This window comes from Nicotiana sylvestris, chromosome 7, assembly GCF_000393655.2.
Source record: "Nicotiana sylvestris chromosome 7, ASM39365v2, whole genome shotgun sequence".
Lineage (NCBI taxonomy): Eukaryota > Viridiplantae > Streptophyta > Magnoliopsida > Solanales > Solanaceae > Nicotiana > Nicotiana sylvestris.
The window spans coordinates 153,191,995-153,209,633 of record NC_091063.1 but is presented as its reverse complement, the minus strand read 5'-3'; the positions used below and the strand labels follow the sequence as shown (position 1 = coordinate 153,209,633).

Below are 17,639 nucleotides of genomic sequence, written 5' to 3'. Positions count from 1 at the left end.
GCTCCACGGCACAGCTTTCTCACTTGTTATCGGCAACTGCATGACTGGCCTGATAATAACTGGTTCCACGTGGACCCTTTTTACTACCAACACTGGTGTGCTTGATACTCCCTGCAGCACTGCCTTGGTTGTCTCTGGTTTCTTCGCAGCAACAGACGAACCTTTCCCTATTACCACAAATGGCTTGTCATCTGCCTTTCCCAACTGTACCACTGCCTTTTCACTGGTCGAATTTTCGTTCGGACTGGCACGAATCATCATTACCGTTTGTGAGGGTGTTTTAAGTTTCCCTCCTTCGTGCACTATCTTGATCATGTGGGCCTCATGGTGCACCGGTAACGGGTTTTCATTGATGTTGGGTGCCTCTGGTGCCTGAACCTCGATCCTATTTGTGTCAATAAGATCTTGTATGGTAGTCTTCAACTTCCAACACTTCTCAGTATCATGTCCGGGAGCTCCTAACAATATTCACAACTTACTGAATGGTCCAGATTTATGGGAAGGGGATTTGGCAATTTGGGTTCAACAGGATTTAATAAGCCTATCTGTCTCAACTTGTAGAACAGAGTAGTATAGGTTTCTCCCAACGGAGTGAATGTTCTCGGCTTCTGTATCCTTTCATTCCTGAAAGCCTGATTTCCACGGAAGCTTGGCCCTAAAGGATTCCTGTATGCTCTCGGTGGTGGATATGTGTTTTATGGAGGTGGATATGTGTGTTTGGGAGCCAACGCACGCCATTGCGGACGAGCCGGAGGCTGGGTGTAAGTTTGGGCGTGATGGACGGAGAAATGAGGCTCTTGTGGTGGATAATAGGGTTGTGGAGGGTTGTATGGATTGTACGGATAATTTGGGTAATGGGGTTTGGTTTGATAGTGAGGGGCTGGACCTCTTGATCTGGACCAAGTACATGCTTCGACTGTTGTGACCTCCTCTCTCTTCTTTTTCCCGAGCGCACCTCCCGTGCCGCTTTGGATAGCCTGAGTTGTGGCCTTGATCGCCGAATAACTCATTATTTTGTTGGACCTGAGTCCCTCTTCAACCATGCCGCCCATTTTTACTACTTCATTGAAAGATTTACCAACCGACGTCACCAGGTGACCAAAGTAGGTTGGCTCCAACGTTTGTAAGAAGTAGTCACCATTTCACCTTCCCTCATTGGCGGATCGACTCTTGCTGCTTGTTCTCTCCAACGGAATCCAAATTCCCTGAAGCTCTCTCCGGGTTTTTTCTCAAGTTCTCAAGTTTTTTCTCAAGGTTATACTGGAAATGACCTGCAAATGCTTGTGCTAGATCGTCCCAAGTATACCACCTTCTAGGATCCTGCCTCGTGTACCATTATAATGCGGACCCGCTTAAACTTTGACCGAAATAAGCAATCAGCAACTCATCCTTTCCACCTGCCCCTCTCATCTTACTACAGAAACCTCATAGATGTGCTATGGGATCACCATGTCCCTCATATAAGTCAAACTTTGGCATCTTAAAACCTGCCGGCAATTGAACATCGGGGAAGGGACACAGATCTTTGTAGGTCACACTAACTTGGCTGCCCAATCCATGCATATTCCTGAAGGATTGCTCCAGGCTTTTCACTTTACGGAGTACTTCATCCTGATCCGGGTTCTTAGCTGGCCTCTCAGTTGCTGTTGGGAATTGAAGGTGAGGGGTGTAAATGTATGGCTCGAGTGATTTGAAGGTGAGTTCAGGAGGATAGTACTGGTTGTCGTGAACCTGAAACACTGGTTCCTCGTGTGATTTTTGCAATGTGGCTGGTGGAGGTGCCACGAAAACAGGAACAGCTGGTGGAGGAGGGTTTTGTTTGGGTGGTGAAGCTTGGGGATTATAGGAAGTTTCCCCTTGATAGTATTGGGTAATGGGGAAGCTCATTGATGGACTAGTGGAAGGTTGTTCCGGAGTCCGAGCTGGTGAAAGGGTAGGAGTAGGGGGAAGTATTGGTGGTGTTTGTCCCTTAACCCAGGCTAAGTGCATCCCAGCAATCTCTTGTCTCAACCTGTCCACTTCCTCCTTCATCATTTGCATCTCCGACTTTTCCTCCTCAACACTTTTGTCCGAACCAGACATACTTTCCGAAATGGACCCTTTTGATCTCGTGTGGTAATGGTAATCTGCCAGAACGTTCTAACGAGCTAACTGTTTTGAAATCTCTTTCTCTGGTAATAGAACAACAAACTTGTTAGCGTTAGAGTTTAACACATATTGCAATTTCACATTGGGGAATGCAATGTTCCTAGGCAGTTAACCATTTCTAACATGTTTTGCTTTGACTGCATGCATCATTCCGGCTGGGTGAGGGAGGACTGAGGATCGCCTGGTATGAATTTGGAACGGATCTGGGTAAGTTCATGTTTGGCTCGAATCTTCAAAAGAAGATTCGAGGAGTTTCAGGAAGATTCGAAGCCAACGGGTACTGGATCTGTAATGAGGGTGGTCAGATGGCTCAGGGGTGTTAAGGTGGTGGCCGGCGGCGTAGTTGCCGCCGGGTTTCAGGCGAAGGGGAGCTAGGGCGGCTAGGGTTTGGAGGGCATCGTCTCAGAGACGATGATGAACAGGAAGACGAGGGGGGTGTTTGGTTAGGGGCTAGGTTAGGAGGTTGAGTTTATATAGGGGAGGAGTGGTTTGATCTTGGCCGTTGGATCAATCACGATCCACGGCCTGGATCAATTCACTTAAAGAGGACGACACCGTTTGGTTTAAGTTGGGGAATGGGTTGGCCCGAGCAATGGGTCGGGTAAGGGGTTACAGGTAAGGATATTGAATCTTAGCCGTTGGATTGATTTGATCCAACGGCCTTGATAAAAAGTGACCAAACGACGTCGTTTGGTTTAACCCTGAGCTGGACTGGATTGGGGCAGGTATGGGCTGATTTTTGGACGGATTTGGGGTGTATTTTGTTTGGGCTTTGAAGCTTTTGGCCCAAATCCGAGTTTTTCTTCATTTTTGAACTCTTTTCCTTTTCCTCTTTTAATTCACAATTCCTAATTAAATTGTAAAAATCAAAATACAACTACACAAATATTAAGTAACACTTACAACAATAATCATACAAATTAAAACCTTAAAATAAAAATCAACCAATGACAACAAATAGAATAAAACGCATACTTTTATGATTTTCCTTTTAGAACGAAATAATTGTTTAATTACTTCTTAATTACATAATTAAATCCTAAATATGCATGCAACATGTATATATATTTATTTTTTTGTATTTTTCAATTAACTACAATAAAGTAAACATTTACGGACAAAAACACAAATAATTATCAAAACTGCCACGCAAATCCTAAAAATTGTACACCAAGAGAATTTTGTTTTATTTCAATTTCTTTTGGAGTAGTTTTCGTGAAGCAAAAATCACGTGCTCATAGTCCTAAGGGACACAATGCGGCACGATAATGCTAAGCAGGTTACTGTTGGAGATGATGGAGTTTTGAGGATGCAGGGTTGTATTTGTGTGCTTAATGTGGATGGACTTCGTGAGTTGATTCTTGAGGAGGATCACAGTTCCCCGTATTCTGTTCATCCGGGTGACGCCAAGATGTATCAGGATTTGAGGCAGCATTATTGGTGGAGGAGGATGAAGAAGGATATAGTTGTATATGTAGGTCGGTGTCTAAATTGTCAGTAGGTAAAGTATGAGCATTAGAGACCTAGTGGTTTACTTCAGAAGTTAGAGATTCCTGAGTGGAAGTGGGAGCATATCACTATGGATTTCATTGTTGGACTTCCACGGACTCAAAAGAAGTTCGATGCAGTTTGGGTCATTGTGGATAGGCTGACCAAGTCAGCGCATTTCATTCCCTTGGCAAATACCTATTCTTCGGAGCGGTTGATTGAGATTTACATCCGCGAGATCGTTCGTCTTCACGGTGTGCCCGTGTCTATCATTTCTGATCGAGGTACGCAGTTTAGCTTGCACTTCTAGAGGGCAGTACAATGTGAGTTGGGCACGCAGGTTGAGTTGAACACAACATTTCATCCTCAGACGGACGGACAGTCCAAGCGCACTATTGAGATATAGGAGGATATGTGTTGTGCTTGTGTTATAGACTTTGAAGGTTCGTGGGATCAGTTTTTGCCACTTGCAGAGTTTGCCTATAATAACAACTACCAGTCGAGCATTTAGATGGCTCCCTATGGGGCATTATACGGGAGGCAGTGTCGATCGCCAGTTGGATGGTTCGAGCCGGGGGAGGCTCGGTTATTGGGTACAGATCTAGTACAAGATGCCTTGGATAGGGTCAAGATTATCCAGGATCAACTTCGCATAGCTCAGTCTAGGCAGAAGAGTTATGTCGATAATAGAGTTCGTGACGTTGCATTCATGGTCGGAGAGAGAGTATTGCTCCGGGTTTCACCCATGAAGGGTGTGATAAGGTTGGAAAGAAGGGCAAGTTGAGCCCTAGGTATATAGGGCCTTTCGAGATACTTCAGAGAGTGTGTGAGGTGGCTTACAAGCTCGCATTGCCATCTAGTTTATCAGTAGTTCATCCGGTTTTCCATGTGTCCATGCTCCGAAAGTATCACAATGATCTGTCCCACGTGTTAGATTTCAGCTCTGTCTAGTTGGACAAAGATTTGACTTATAAGGAGGAGCCGGTGGCTATACTAGCTCGGCAGGTTCGTCAGTTGAGGTTAAAGAATTATCCTTCAGTTCGAGTTCAGTGGAGAGGTCAGCCCGTCGAGGCAGCTATTTAGGAGTCCAATTTGGACATGCGAAGTAGATATCCTCACCTTTTCACTAGTACAGGTACTTTTCTATGTCCGTCCGATGACGAACGGTTGTTTTAGAGGTGTAGAATGTGATGACCCTATAGGTCATCTTATGTTTTAGAATCTAATTCTGTTCTTTGAAGCCTTAAATACATTATTTTAGCATTTCTCGATTTGCGTGTGCATTCTGGGTGTTCTTTCGGAAGACTTATATGTTAAAATTGATGAAAATAAGAATTTTGCCTTAAAAATTCATTTGAGTTGACTTTGGTCAATGTTTTGAGCAAACGGATCCAGATCCGTATTTTTAATGTCTCAGTGGGTCCGTATCATAATTTAGGACTTGGGCGTATGCCCGGAATCGAATTCGAAGGTCCCTATCTCGAGTTGTTAATTTTTGTCGAATATTGAAAGTTTGAAAGTTTAATGATTTTTAAGAATTGAATGATGTTTTGTCTTGTTGATACCGGGTTCGTATTTTGGTTTCGGAGCCCGGTTTAGGTCCAATACTATATTTATGACTTGCCTGTCGAATTTGGTTAGAAACGGAGTTGGTTTGACGTGATTCACACATCCGGTTGTTAATATAGCAATTCTAAAGTTTCTTGAAAATTTCATTTGATTTTGGTGTTCGATTCATAGTTCTTGGTGTTATTTTTGACGATTTGACCGCGCAAGCAAGTTCGTATAATATTTTTTGGACTTGTGTGTACATTTGGTTTGGAGCCCCGAGAACTCGGGTGAGTTTTAGATAGGCTACAGAGTGGTTTGGACTTAGAAAACCTAGCTGGTGTTTTTCAGTTTCTGGTGCAGATCTCAGACCTCGCAATTATGAGGTCTAGCCTCGTATTTGCGATATGGCAGCATACCTGTCAGGTTCGAATTTGCGATCTGATTCTTCGCATTTACGAAGAGACCCAGTTGCGCAATTGCGACTAGGTCTTCGCTTTTGTGATGGGGACCGGAGGGGAGTTACTTCGCATTTGCGAACAAAAGGGTTGTATTTGCGGTCAGGCCCAGTTCGCATTTGCGAACAAACCATCGCAAATGCGATGTTAACAGATATGGAGGAATCTTCGCATTTGCGAAGCAATTCTCGCATCTACGGGGTTCGCTCCAGGTCGCATTTGCAACATCTGCGCCTAACCTTAAGATGGGGAAAACGGGTTTTTAGTTCATTCTCTCAAAGTTTCAAACTTAGAAACCATAGATGTGATTTTTCAAAGAACTTTTCTTTCCCAAATCATTGGCAAGTGATTCTAATCTATATTCTTTCAATCTTTCATTACATTTCATAAGTTTTTAACCTAAAATCTAGTGTTTTCATGGTGGAAATTGAGGGTTTGTGTAGAATTAGTAATTTTTGTGAAATTCAAATTTAGACCTCAAATTGAGGTCGGATTCCAAGACAAATTACATAGCCGGGCTCGGGGGATATGAGTAATCAGGTTTTGGTCCGAATTTCGGGTTTGGACCAAGCGGTCCCGGGAGTTGACTTTTTCAATAATGACCTAAATTGAATCCTTTGCAATTGTGGGTAGTTCCTAAGGCTTAATTTAAATCGTTTGGTTGGTAATTTTCTAGATTCTATTAGTTCGGAGGCTTGTTTGAAAGGCAAAGCTATGGTTGAGCTTTGAATTGATCCTTTGGAGCAAGGTAAGTGTCGTGGTTAACCTTGACTCGAGGGATTAGGACTTGTTTGTCTATTTGGTTCATGTTTAGATGTTGGGTACAATGTATATGTGAGGTAACGAGTATTTATGCTTTGTTGTCAGGTTAAAGCATGCGGGTGGGACTTGTTCCTTGCAGTTATTGCTTACTTTGATCATGTTATCCATGCCTAGACTAGTTATTGTTAAATTGATCATTTTTTCCATGTTTATGGGCTTTTGTGATAATTGGGTATTGATTCCAAAGTTGAGATTGGTATTGTGGAACTGTTGTTGAAGTAAGGCTTGTTCTTGTTGATCCTATCTCCCTGTTATTACTTGTTCATTGTTATGTGGAAAGGGAGAGTGCTAATGCACGAAGGGTGATACCGTGCCATATTGTGAGTGTTAATGTACAAAGGGTGATGTCGTGCCATATTGTGAGTGTTAATGCATGAAGGGTGATACCGTGCCACATTATGAGAGTTAATGCACGAAGGATGATGTCGTGCCGTATCTATTTTCCCTATTTTATTGTTTTTTTTCATTCAAAACAGTTGTATTTCTTTCATACTCTGTGTGTAAAAATTCTAGAAGTTCGTGAGTTGTGACTCCATATCCGGAATAGATATTGTGGGTTTTATGTTATTCCGCACTCAGTTTTAGCTTTTGTTTGGCTTAATTGATTCTGTTATTGAAATTGACTAAAATTGGCTTAAAGAATTCTCTAACGTTGGCTTGCCTAGCAAGTGAAATATTAGGCGCCATCATGGTCCCGAAGGTAGAAATTCCGAATTGTGACACTCTCCCCTTAGTCATCTTACACATAGCCCCCTCAACCTCCTCGACTCTTATGTGCCAACAATACCCAAAGTCCCGATGATTCTCGGAGTGTTCTAAGTCATCTAGCTCAATGTTCCTCCCCCCTCCCCCCTCTTTGTTCAAGAGTTTATGAAAGTAAGTCTGCTATCTACGTCAACTAAGTGACTCATCTAACAAAACTCTACCTTCCTTGTCCTTGGTGCAATTCACTTGGTCCAGGTCACTGACCTTCCTTTCTCGTATCTTGGCTAGTCTGTACAACTTCTTATCCCCTCATTTTCCTCCAAATTCTTCATACAATGTTCAAACGCAACAGTCTTGGCCATTATAACCGCTAACTTCGCTTCCTTCTTAGCTATCTTATAACACTCACTATTCGTCTTCTTTTCCTCCTTGTCCACACTCTCCAACTGGTGCAGATATGCCACTTTCTTGGCTTCCACTTTGCCTTGAACCTCAGTACTCCACCACCAGTCCCATTTGCGGCCACCAGACGAGCACTTCGTGACCCCCAATACCGCTCTAGCAGCCTCCTTAATGCAATTCACAGTCACTGTCCACATACCACTCGCGGCCCCACTACTCTTCCATGTTCCCATAGCCAGCAACTTATGCCCCAACTCCTATGCTTTGTCTTTAGTCAAAGCTCCTCACTTGATCCTAGGTATACCAAACAAAACCCTCTTTCTTCGATTCCGCTGCTGACTCATAAAGTTCTCACTCAGGATGACCTTGAAGTCTGCGCACAAATCTTTATCAGACTTCCTGAAGAGTAGATAATCAATCTAGGTCCTGGTCACCGAACTCTAAAAGGTGACCAAATGCTCCTCCTTCTTCGGGAAACTTGAGTTAGCTATCACCAAATCAAAAGACATGAGCAATCCACTATAATTAAAAAAAATGCAAAATATCGAGAGAACAACCTCACAAAGAGGCACACATAACTGACATGCTAATATTTATCTCAAAAATTCTCTACCTAAACAAGACTCTCAAACTCATTTGGGCTGCATTGTAAATTGAATGCTTATCTCACCTGTGGATGTAGGTCAATTGACCGAATCACGTTAAATATTTGATTCTCTTTTGGTATATTTCTCTTTTGTTATCTAATATGTGGTCGTTGAATGTATACTTTATTAGCTTTCACATGACACCTAATTTATTTAATCCTAACACACAATTATGTAAGTTAACATATTGTTGTTTTCATGTATGAATAGTTGCTTTTAATACCCTTTAAAAATGACATGTATGGTAGTATAAAATATTATCACACCATCACTATATAAGAGTTAACCCTTTGTGAAATTGCTTCACCGAAGAAACAATTCCTTGTCCAAATTTGCTTTTTCAGTCTTTTTCACAAATATTTACTAATCCTTTCCTATATCTCTTTTTTTTTTTTTCTCTCTGTGAATTTTTTTGAGGGAAATTTGTTCTTGAAAAATAATTTTGTTGTAAGCTTTTACTACGGTAACTTATCAAGTACCCACAATATTTTATTAATGTTTCAAAATCATTTATAATTGAACATACTGTTTGACTTTTAAGATATGCTTTGAATCTCCTGTCTCTATTCATACTGGAAAACGGAAATTTAACCGTTGCTATTTCCTTAAAAGTATATCAATTTCAACGTATTAGCTAAATTAGTGAACTATTCCATTCAAAATTTGTCCTTTTCAGTTGTTTGATAATAAGTTTGACATTCTACAATCTACCTATGCATTTTTACACCAAAAAAAGGAAAACAAAATGGAAAAAAGGAAAAGTATTCAAAACAACCAAATATCTTCTAGAAGGAGATTAGTCACAACGGTAATTTTGCATGCGTAGTAAAAAGAAAAAAGAAAAAAGAAGGAACAAAAGTCTAAACGACAAAATAGATTTTTAATGTTTTTAGAACACTTTAATAAAACCAATGCAATATTTAAACAATAAAACACTGACTTTGCATGTGTAGTCTATCTTATATAACCAAATTATTATGTTAATTCCATTGAAATTTTTCTTTTCATATATCTCATTCGCTATAACTATTCATAGTCAACCCCATTCATCAATTTTTTAAAGTACTACGCCAAATTAAACAATCCATGAGATTTGAGATGCAATCTAATGATTGTAATTTCACCTCGTACAACTTGATATATGATTCTAATTTCAACAAATTAAAGGTCCTCCTTTTGTATATATATTATTTGCTATAATTATTCAGGATTAATCCAGCTCAAAATTAAAATATAATCCGAGTTAAATTATACGATTCATTGAGATCTGAATTGTAGTCTAATGATTACAATTTCACCTTACACATATTAGATGCTATAAGATTTTAAATTCATCAAAAAGTCCTCTTTTTGATAAATTAAAGTTCCTTGAATATATGATTCTAATTTTAACAAATTAAAGGTCCTTTAACACATATCTTGTTCGCTATAACTATTTACGGTTGATCTAACTCAGAATTAAAGTATAATCAAAGATCAAATTATACGATTCATTTAGATTTGAGTTGTAGTCTAATGATATAATTTCATCTTATATATAACAGATATTATATATGATTTTAAATTCATAAAAAAGTCATGTTTTTGATGAACTAAAAATCCTTAGATATATAATATTCTATTTTCAACAAATTAAAGGTTATATTTCTTATATCTTATTCGCTATAACTATTCAAGATTGATCTAGCTCAAATTAAAAGTATAATTCGAGATCAAATTATACGGTTCATTAATATCTGAGTTGTAGTCTAATGATTATAATTTCACCTTTTACATGCTAAATATATACTATATGGTTTTGAATTCATCAAAAACTCCCTCTTTTCATATATCTTATTCGCTATAACTGTTCAGGATTAATCCAGCTCAGAATTAAAGTATAATCAAAAATCAAATTATACAATTCATTAAGATCTGAGTTGTAGTCTAATGATTATAATTTCACCTTATACATTATAGATATATACTATAAGTAAATATTATCCGCTATAATTATTCCGGATCAGTTGCGATAAAAAGGACAAAAAAAAGAAATAAGTTCACATTATTCAATCTATGAAAATAATTAAATGAACAAAGAATCCCATTGTAAGTGGATAATAATGCATCTTCAATTCTTCACTACACCTGCCTATATATATACATAGTCAACAACCACTTTTCTGCATATCTACACTGCACCAACTTCTCTTCTCACCTCCATTAATATTTCTTTGCTTTTTCACTCTTTCATTCATTCATTCTGAGATCAAGAAAATGTCTGCGGAAAGAGGAAATCGCCACCAAAGGAGGCCATCTCAGAGTTTTAATTTTGTATTGCCTGAGAATTTCTCTTTAGCTGATCCCCTGGCGGCTGAGAATGGCGGCGAGCAAAATAAGGTTGTTCCGCCGCCGGCGAATTCAAAACCCGGCCTCGGCCGTACTGCTAGCGGTGTTTCGCTGCCGCCGTTGCCGGTGGAGTCGTCGGAGAAGGAAGGAACATCCCATGCAGGGAGGCGACAAGGATGAAAAAAGAGAATGTTTATGGAAAACTATATTCAGATTTCATATCTGAGTTGCTTTATATTTTCATGAGTTGATAATCGATGAATCGTTTTTATTCGCATTATTTCTTTTTTTGGTTCCTACATTTCTTGCTACCTTAAAATGTTACTCCATTTATGTTAATTGTCAAATACATGGAAATTTTCTAAAGTTGTTATGGCTTTTCATTTAGACACTTAATGGTATCTATTGAAGAGCTTCTGATTGCTAAAGTCAGGGGCTTAAACCTTTTCATCTTTTACTTAAACCTTATATTTGCGCTAGAAAATTTATTAAATATATATAAATATTTAATTATGATGAATTCAATAACTAAAATGAGTTATAGGTTTAATAGTATATTCGAAAGCCATAAATTTTAAATCTTGACTCCGCTTCTGTCTGATATTATGACTTTATTCGTCAAACTATGAAAATTATTAATAGATAAATGATAAAAAGTTAGATGGCGAGACAAACATGTCAAACTGTAATTACATTCAGTTGACACACAAATTCAATTTTTATGTGGATTTTTAAAAATGCTCTTAGTGTGAATGCTCAACAGCGGCGGAGCCACAAGTCTAATTACGGGTTCAACAGAACAAAGTAGCTTAATCTCAAACTCTATATTTGTATTAAGAAACTTATTTAATATGTGTAAATAATTTATCCCGAACTCAATAACAATTTCAAAATTCATATACTCAAATTCTGACTCCGCCGCTCATACTCAACAAGGATCAAGGAGTTTCTTAGGATGCATGTAATGTTAGTAGAGATGTATGATATGGTAATTAATACTACATCTTATTTATTTGGTTTCTTTATGATTAGTTTGTCCTGTTTGTATAGGCAGGTATCTAGATCGAAGTCACATTTTCTGTAGAGTTGACTTGAGAAGCATTTATAACTCTTATGGTTAGTTGACTTTTTATTTAATTTGATATCTTATGGTTCAATGTAAAGAATCTTGACTTGGGCTAAATTTATTAGGCTGCCTATTTCAGTTAGGAATTTTTACCTGTAGCAAAGGTTAATACTTTATTTATTTTAAATAAATATTATTTTAAAAAATTATATTCTATAGATATCTTTTAATTTTTATAACAAAATATCTAATTTTGGTTACTTCCTACTTCTAAGCCACTAAATACGCTATTTAGTTACACTATTTTCTTTCTTTCTTTTTTTGATACATGTCATTCTCTTCCTCATTCCCTGAAAACACACGTTTCTGCGATCAGAAAGAAGATAATAGAATTAACGCCAACACGAGGATTTGCAGCTGAATTTGCAGCTGCATCGGTAGTATTATTCGCATCCAAGTTGGGGCTACCTATCTCAGTCACCCATACCCTAGTGAGTGCAGCAATGGGGGTCGGTTTTGCTAGAGGACCTAACAGCGTAAGAGCAAAAACAATGAAGGAGATTGTGACTTCCTGGATTGTGACAATCTCCATTGACAATCAGGTAATCAGCTTCTACTACTGATACGTCCAATTTTGATATGCCTGCTATCTTTGGCATAGGGTCTCCAATAGTTGCATATACATACATGTTGGGAACAGTGAGATTCAGGATTTTTGCTCGACAGCGGATTCGTTGGAAATTAGGGTTTGTTCTTGAACAAAGACGATGGAGTTTGGGGCTGAGCAACTTGATTTTCTGTTAATATATTTCAATGTATTTTCAATATATCACGCTGTATTTTTATGTATTTCATTGTATTCATTGTCTTTTTTTCCATTGTAATTCAATGTATCTCGTTGTATTCCATATATTTTATTATATTCACTGTCTTTTTTTTATTGTATTTTAATGTATCCTGCTGTATTCTATGTATTTCATTGTATTCATTGTCTCGCTATATGCCATGAATGTATTCATATGTTTTTTTAATTAATGTAATTTATGTATTCATATGTATTATATAATTTCTCTGAAGATTACTATGTTTTTGGGGTATTTTTCGGTTGAGAATCTTTTTTATAACTGAAAATACAAAATTTGTGTGTTGTAATCGAGTTTGTTGAGTTATATTAGGAGTTTATTATGTTAATTGATTCACTTTCCGTTTAAAAATAATATAATCCCCTATTTCACCTGTGAATACAGTTGAATACAATAATCTGTCCAGCTGTAATCCTCTGTTTCACGCCATGAATACAGTCGAATACATTCGAATACAACAACTGATTAGCCGGATTTCCCTAATTCACGCCTATTTTTGCTACTATATTTATGAATACAGTAGCTTAAATACATCTAATACATCTCATAATAACAGAAAATGTATCTACAATTCGTAATATAGCAAATGGTATTTATATATAACTAATTACCACTAAAAGATAGTGTTTTATGAAAATTTCTCTTTTAGTTATATGTAAGATCATTTCATGACTAGGATAAGCAGTTTCTATGGGCCGCCCATATTTAGCCCATATGTTTTCTTCTCACTTTCAGCAACCCATGTTTCTTTTACTAAAGGCTGAATGATCTACGACCCCTTAAATTTGCACCAATTTTTCAAGTCGATTATTGAAAATACGAGTTTCTCATTTTGATACCTTTATTTCACAAAAATATACACTAATAAACCCACGTACACTCTTTTTCGTGTGCATTGCGCGCACTTTAGCCATATCATCTAAACAAATGTCACATAAGTATCATCAACGCTCGCGTTTTTTAATTGTATTTATGTGCAAGAGAAGTATTAAGATGGAAAACTCGTAAGTTTGGTCGTCAGCTTAAACAATAAGTACAAGTTAGGGGATCGTTAGGCCATTTTGCCTTAGTGTCTTTCGTAAATACAAGATTATGAACGAAGATATTCGGGAAAAGATGGGAGTGGCCCCCGTGGAGGCTAAGCTGCCGGATGCGAGGCTGAGATGGTTCGGACATGTGAAGAGCAGAAATATAGATACCCCAGTTAGGAGGTGTGAGAAGTTGGTCTTGATGAATATGAGAAGAGGTAGAGATAGACCAAAGAAGTATTGATGAGAGGTGATTAGGTAGGATGTGGCATAATTGGAGCTTACCGAGGATATGATTCTTGATAGGAGGGTGTGAAAGTCGAGAATTAGTAGAAGATTAGTAGATAATCAAGCGGTTTTCTTTTTCCTTCCCGTACAGGCAGTTTTAGTTTTAGTATGGTATCCTTTTATTCTTAGATTGCTATTACGTACTTCCTACTATTTAATTGCTATATTCCGCTTTAGTTTTCTTAATATTTTGATGTTGTTATTGCTTGTTGCCACTGCTCTGTTCATCGTCTCTTTAGCCGATGATCTAATAGTAACAGCTTCTCTGCCCCTTTTGTGATTTAGCAGGAAAATAAATGGTTACATTTTTCTTTAGAATTTTTTTAGGGAAGTCCTTTTCGGAGATGCGATGAGTGAACTGTTTAATGTGGTCCTCCTAACATGCATTGCTGGAATTACGAAGCCTTAGCCAAAAGTCATTCATGATCGGATCCACAATATCACTGCTTTTAATTTTCATGAATCATATTTATATATATGAAGAAAATTTAAAATATGTACAAGTAATGAAGTAGGTATTAGTTTGTGATTAAACGACCCAAAATTTAAAGATATCTTTTCTTTTTGTAATATTTAGGGAACATTTTGTTGATTTTCTAACACTGTTATTATTTAAATTTTAAAATATGTATAAATACTTGTTTCATTTTTAGTTTGAAATCTCTTCGAGATATATTCTTTTCTAGCTTATCGTGCTTTATAATTTCATCCGAATAATTCAATTAGATGATGTTCAATAAAGGAAATAAAGTATATATGAAGGGAAAGTTCTCATCCAAAAATCTGTAAATAATTAATTTCTGAAAATCAACACAAAAAAAGAAACAAACATTTTAAGAATGAGTGTGTGCGTACACGTCAAAATTATGAGATATGATACAACATCTCGATAGATACATAATTATTGGACTTCTTGCAAGTGATATGATCCCAATTAGTAGTAAGGACAATCCGGTGCATAAAGTATTTTATATTTGTGCAAGGTTCAAGGAAGGGTCGCATCTCGGGGGTGTGATGTAAACAGTCTTCCCTAATACAAATATTAATGACTGTTTTCATAGCTCAAACCCATGACCTATAGGTCACACGACAACTTCACCGTTGCTCCAAGGATGCTCGTTGATCCCAAGTAATTGTATTTAGCACATATAGTGTATAAGATTAATAACTTCTTTAAGTTTCGTTTGGTTTATTCAACAGAATCGACAATAATGTTATTACTTACTATGGAGTGAAACTACAAATGAAAATAACTCCACACGCTAAGCAAATAAATCAATAATTACGAAGATTAGCTATATACAACTTACAAAATGACTATGTAAAGTCAACTTGGTATATATTAGTTGTACTTGATTAAAATCTGCCTGATTAATTTTCTTTAATTAGGGGATACAATAAATTTCCACTATATTTTGGATAGTACATAATTTAATTCGGGATTTTCTCCGTTTAATATAATAATTTGACGAGAATATATCATACAAGATATGTGAATTCGACTCCAATAATATTTTTTAATTTTCCATTAGCCCTAAAAAATGATAGTTTTTTTTTTAAATATTTCGTATAAAGAAAAAGAACTTTATCATAAAAGACTGTGATGAAATGGATAAAATTCATTTATTTTGAGTTTGAACCACGGGAATGAAAAAGTTTGTAGTAGGGAGCATCCTCTGCTTCATTTTTTCTCTCCAGTTTGTTTTCCGTAAAATCTATTTCAATAGAGTGTATGATATCAATGGCCCGAGGTAAATCATTTAATGGGCTAGGGTAACTTACCAACCTAGGGAAATTCCATGTACATGCCTAGATCGTTTGTACATACACACATTTTAGGTGCTAAGATTCGAAGACGAGTAAAGTTGAACAAAAGTATTGTATAAGGTGAAATCGGAGGGTCCAATTTCTCGTCATCGAGGCACCTCAGAAGACCATCTCGAAGTCTCGATGCTACAAGGTCATGATCGAGTTTCCTCCCTCGAGGTTCGTCGAGGCCCGATCTTGGGACAACGTTGACCGCGGCCACTGTAGAAATGGGGAGTTCCCAAGGCACATGGCTAGGACTGACATGGCCTAGTGGACTGCCCTAACCCTTGATCAGGATGTCATCGAGCTGTCCCATCCCCATTTCTTTATCATTAATGTATTTTGTACTATGTTGGGATTCCCCTCCTATATAAAGGGGATCCTTGTCATCTTGTAGAGGCCTGTTATTTCAGTTGCTCCATACGAAACATACAAGAGCATTCTATTTGCCCTCTAACATATTCTCTTGATATTATTGCTTCCATTTATTATCTTCATATTTGTTCATAATTTATTGTTTATCATTGGCCATAAAGAACCTCCATTAATTTTATTATAACTGTTAGCCATATTCCGACTCCCCTCAATAGCTCCCAGCCGAGCTCCAGAATCGACCTCGAGGCCCCGATAATTGGCCTAACAGTTTGATTATTGCCCTATCCTTAACTCTCATTTCGTTTCTAAATCTCACACATGGCATCAACTGCTTAACAACTAGCATAAAAATAGATCACATATTTTTAGAGTCCCATAATCAAATTTAATTATTATTACCATTTTCACGGTAAATAGTTTGGCGTCCACCGTGGGGATAAAAATAATAGTGATTATTTTCTTGCTGGTTTTACTACATAAAGCAAGTTATATTTCACGCTTTCTCTTGTCCAAGATCTTCGATTTCAGGTCGAAATGTCTAACTCAGTAAATGGAGGTGAAAACAACAATCTTGAAGACCACAGAGAAAACAGTGTGGGTGTTCCAGGTGTTGATGTGCCACCACAAAATCCTGGGAATGCGCCAGAACCAATCCCCATGGACGCGGTCTCACGCAACGCTCAACGCATCGACGTAAGCTCCCACACTGATAGGAGTGTGCACCAAGGAGAACCACAAGAAGCTCAGAAAACCCTGACCAAGGAAGAACATGAGGTTAGCCTTCATGTTATTTTTGAAATGTTGCAGGCACAACAACTAGCTATTGCTCAGCTGCAAAGTCACCAGAAAACTCCTAGCACGGTAGCACCGGGGATAGCTCCCCCAACCGAACAGATACTGGAGAGATCGAGCAATAACGGTTCGATAGCCAACCCTGTCATCGTAAAAATGCTCGAGGACATCACCAAAAGGATCGAATCGGGCGAGAAAATGATAGAGGCCAACGACAAGAAGGTCGAAACCTACAACTCCAGGGTCAACCAAATTTCGGGCGCACCCCCGGTCCTGAAAGGTGTGGATTCGAAAAAGTTCATACAAATGCCGTTCCCAGAGGAAGCGATCCCGAAACCCATTCCAAAGAAGTTTAGAATGCCAGAACTCCCAAAATACAACGGGACCTCAGACCCCAATGAGCATGTTACTGCTCTCACTTGCGTAGTAAAGGGCAACGACATAAAGGACGACGAGATCGAGTCCGTCTTACTAAAGAAGCTCGGGGAAACACTCTCGAAGGGGGCCATGATGTGGTATCACAACCTAGCTCCCAACTCCATAGACTCATTTACCATGCTGGCAGACTCCTTCATAAAGGCACATGCTGGTGCAATCAAAGTAGCAACAAGAAAATCTGACGTGTTCAAGATCAAGCAAAGGGAGAACGAAATGCTACGAGAGTTCGTATCTCGCTTCCAAATGGAACGAATGGAACTACCACCGGTCTTTGATGATTGGGCGGTACAGGCCTTCACTCAAGGTCTGAATAAACGAAGCTCAGTGGCTTCAAAGCAGTTGAAACAGAATTTGGTCGAGTATCCCGTTGTGACCTGGTCGGACATCCACAACCGATACCAGTCAAATATCAGGGTCAAAGACGACCAGCTAGG

The 17,639-nt window shown here is 38.1% G+C and overlaps 1 protein-coding gene across 1 annotated transcript; it reads right to left on the bottom strand.

Moving 5' to 3' along the window:
• Positions 1 to 7,453: 7,453 nt before the first annotated feature.
• LOC138873975 (uncharacterized) lies at positions 7,454 to 7,804 on the bottom strand. Its single transcript, XM_070152471.1, has one exon. The coding sequence runs from the start codon at positions 7,802 to 7,804 to the stop codon at positions 7,454 to 7,456; it is 351 nt and encodes a 116-aa protein (XP_070008572.1).
• Positions 7,805 to 17,639: the final 9,835 nt, after the last annotated feature.

Excerpts from the sequence above, each read along its gene's own strand:
- LOC138873975 (XM_070152471.1), bottom strand. The coding sequence starts at position 7,804 with ATGGGAACATGGAAGAGTAGTGGGGCCGCGAGTGGTATGTGGACAGTG.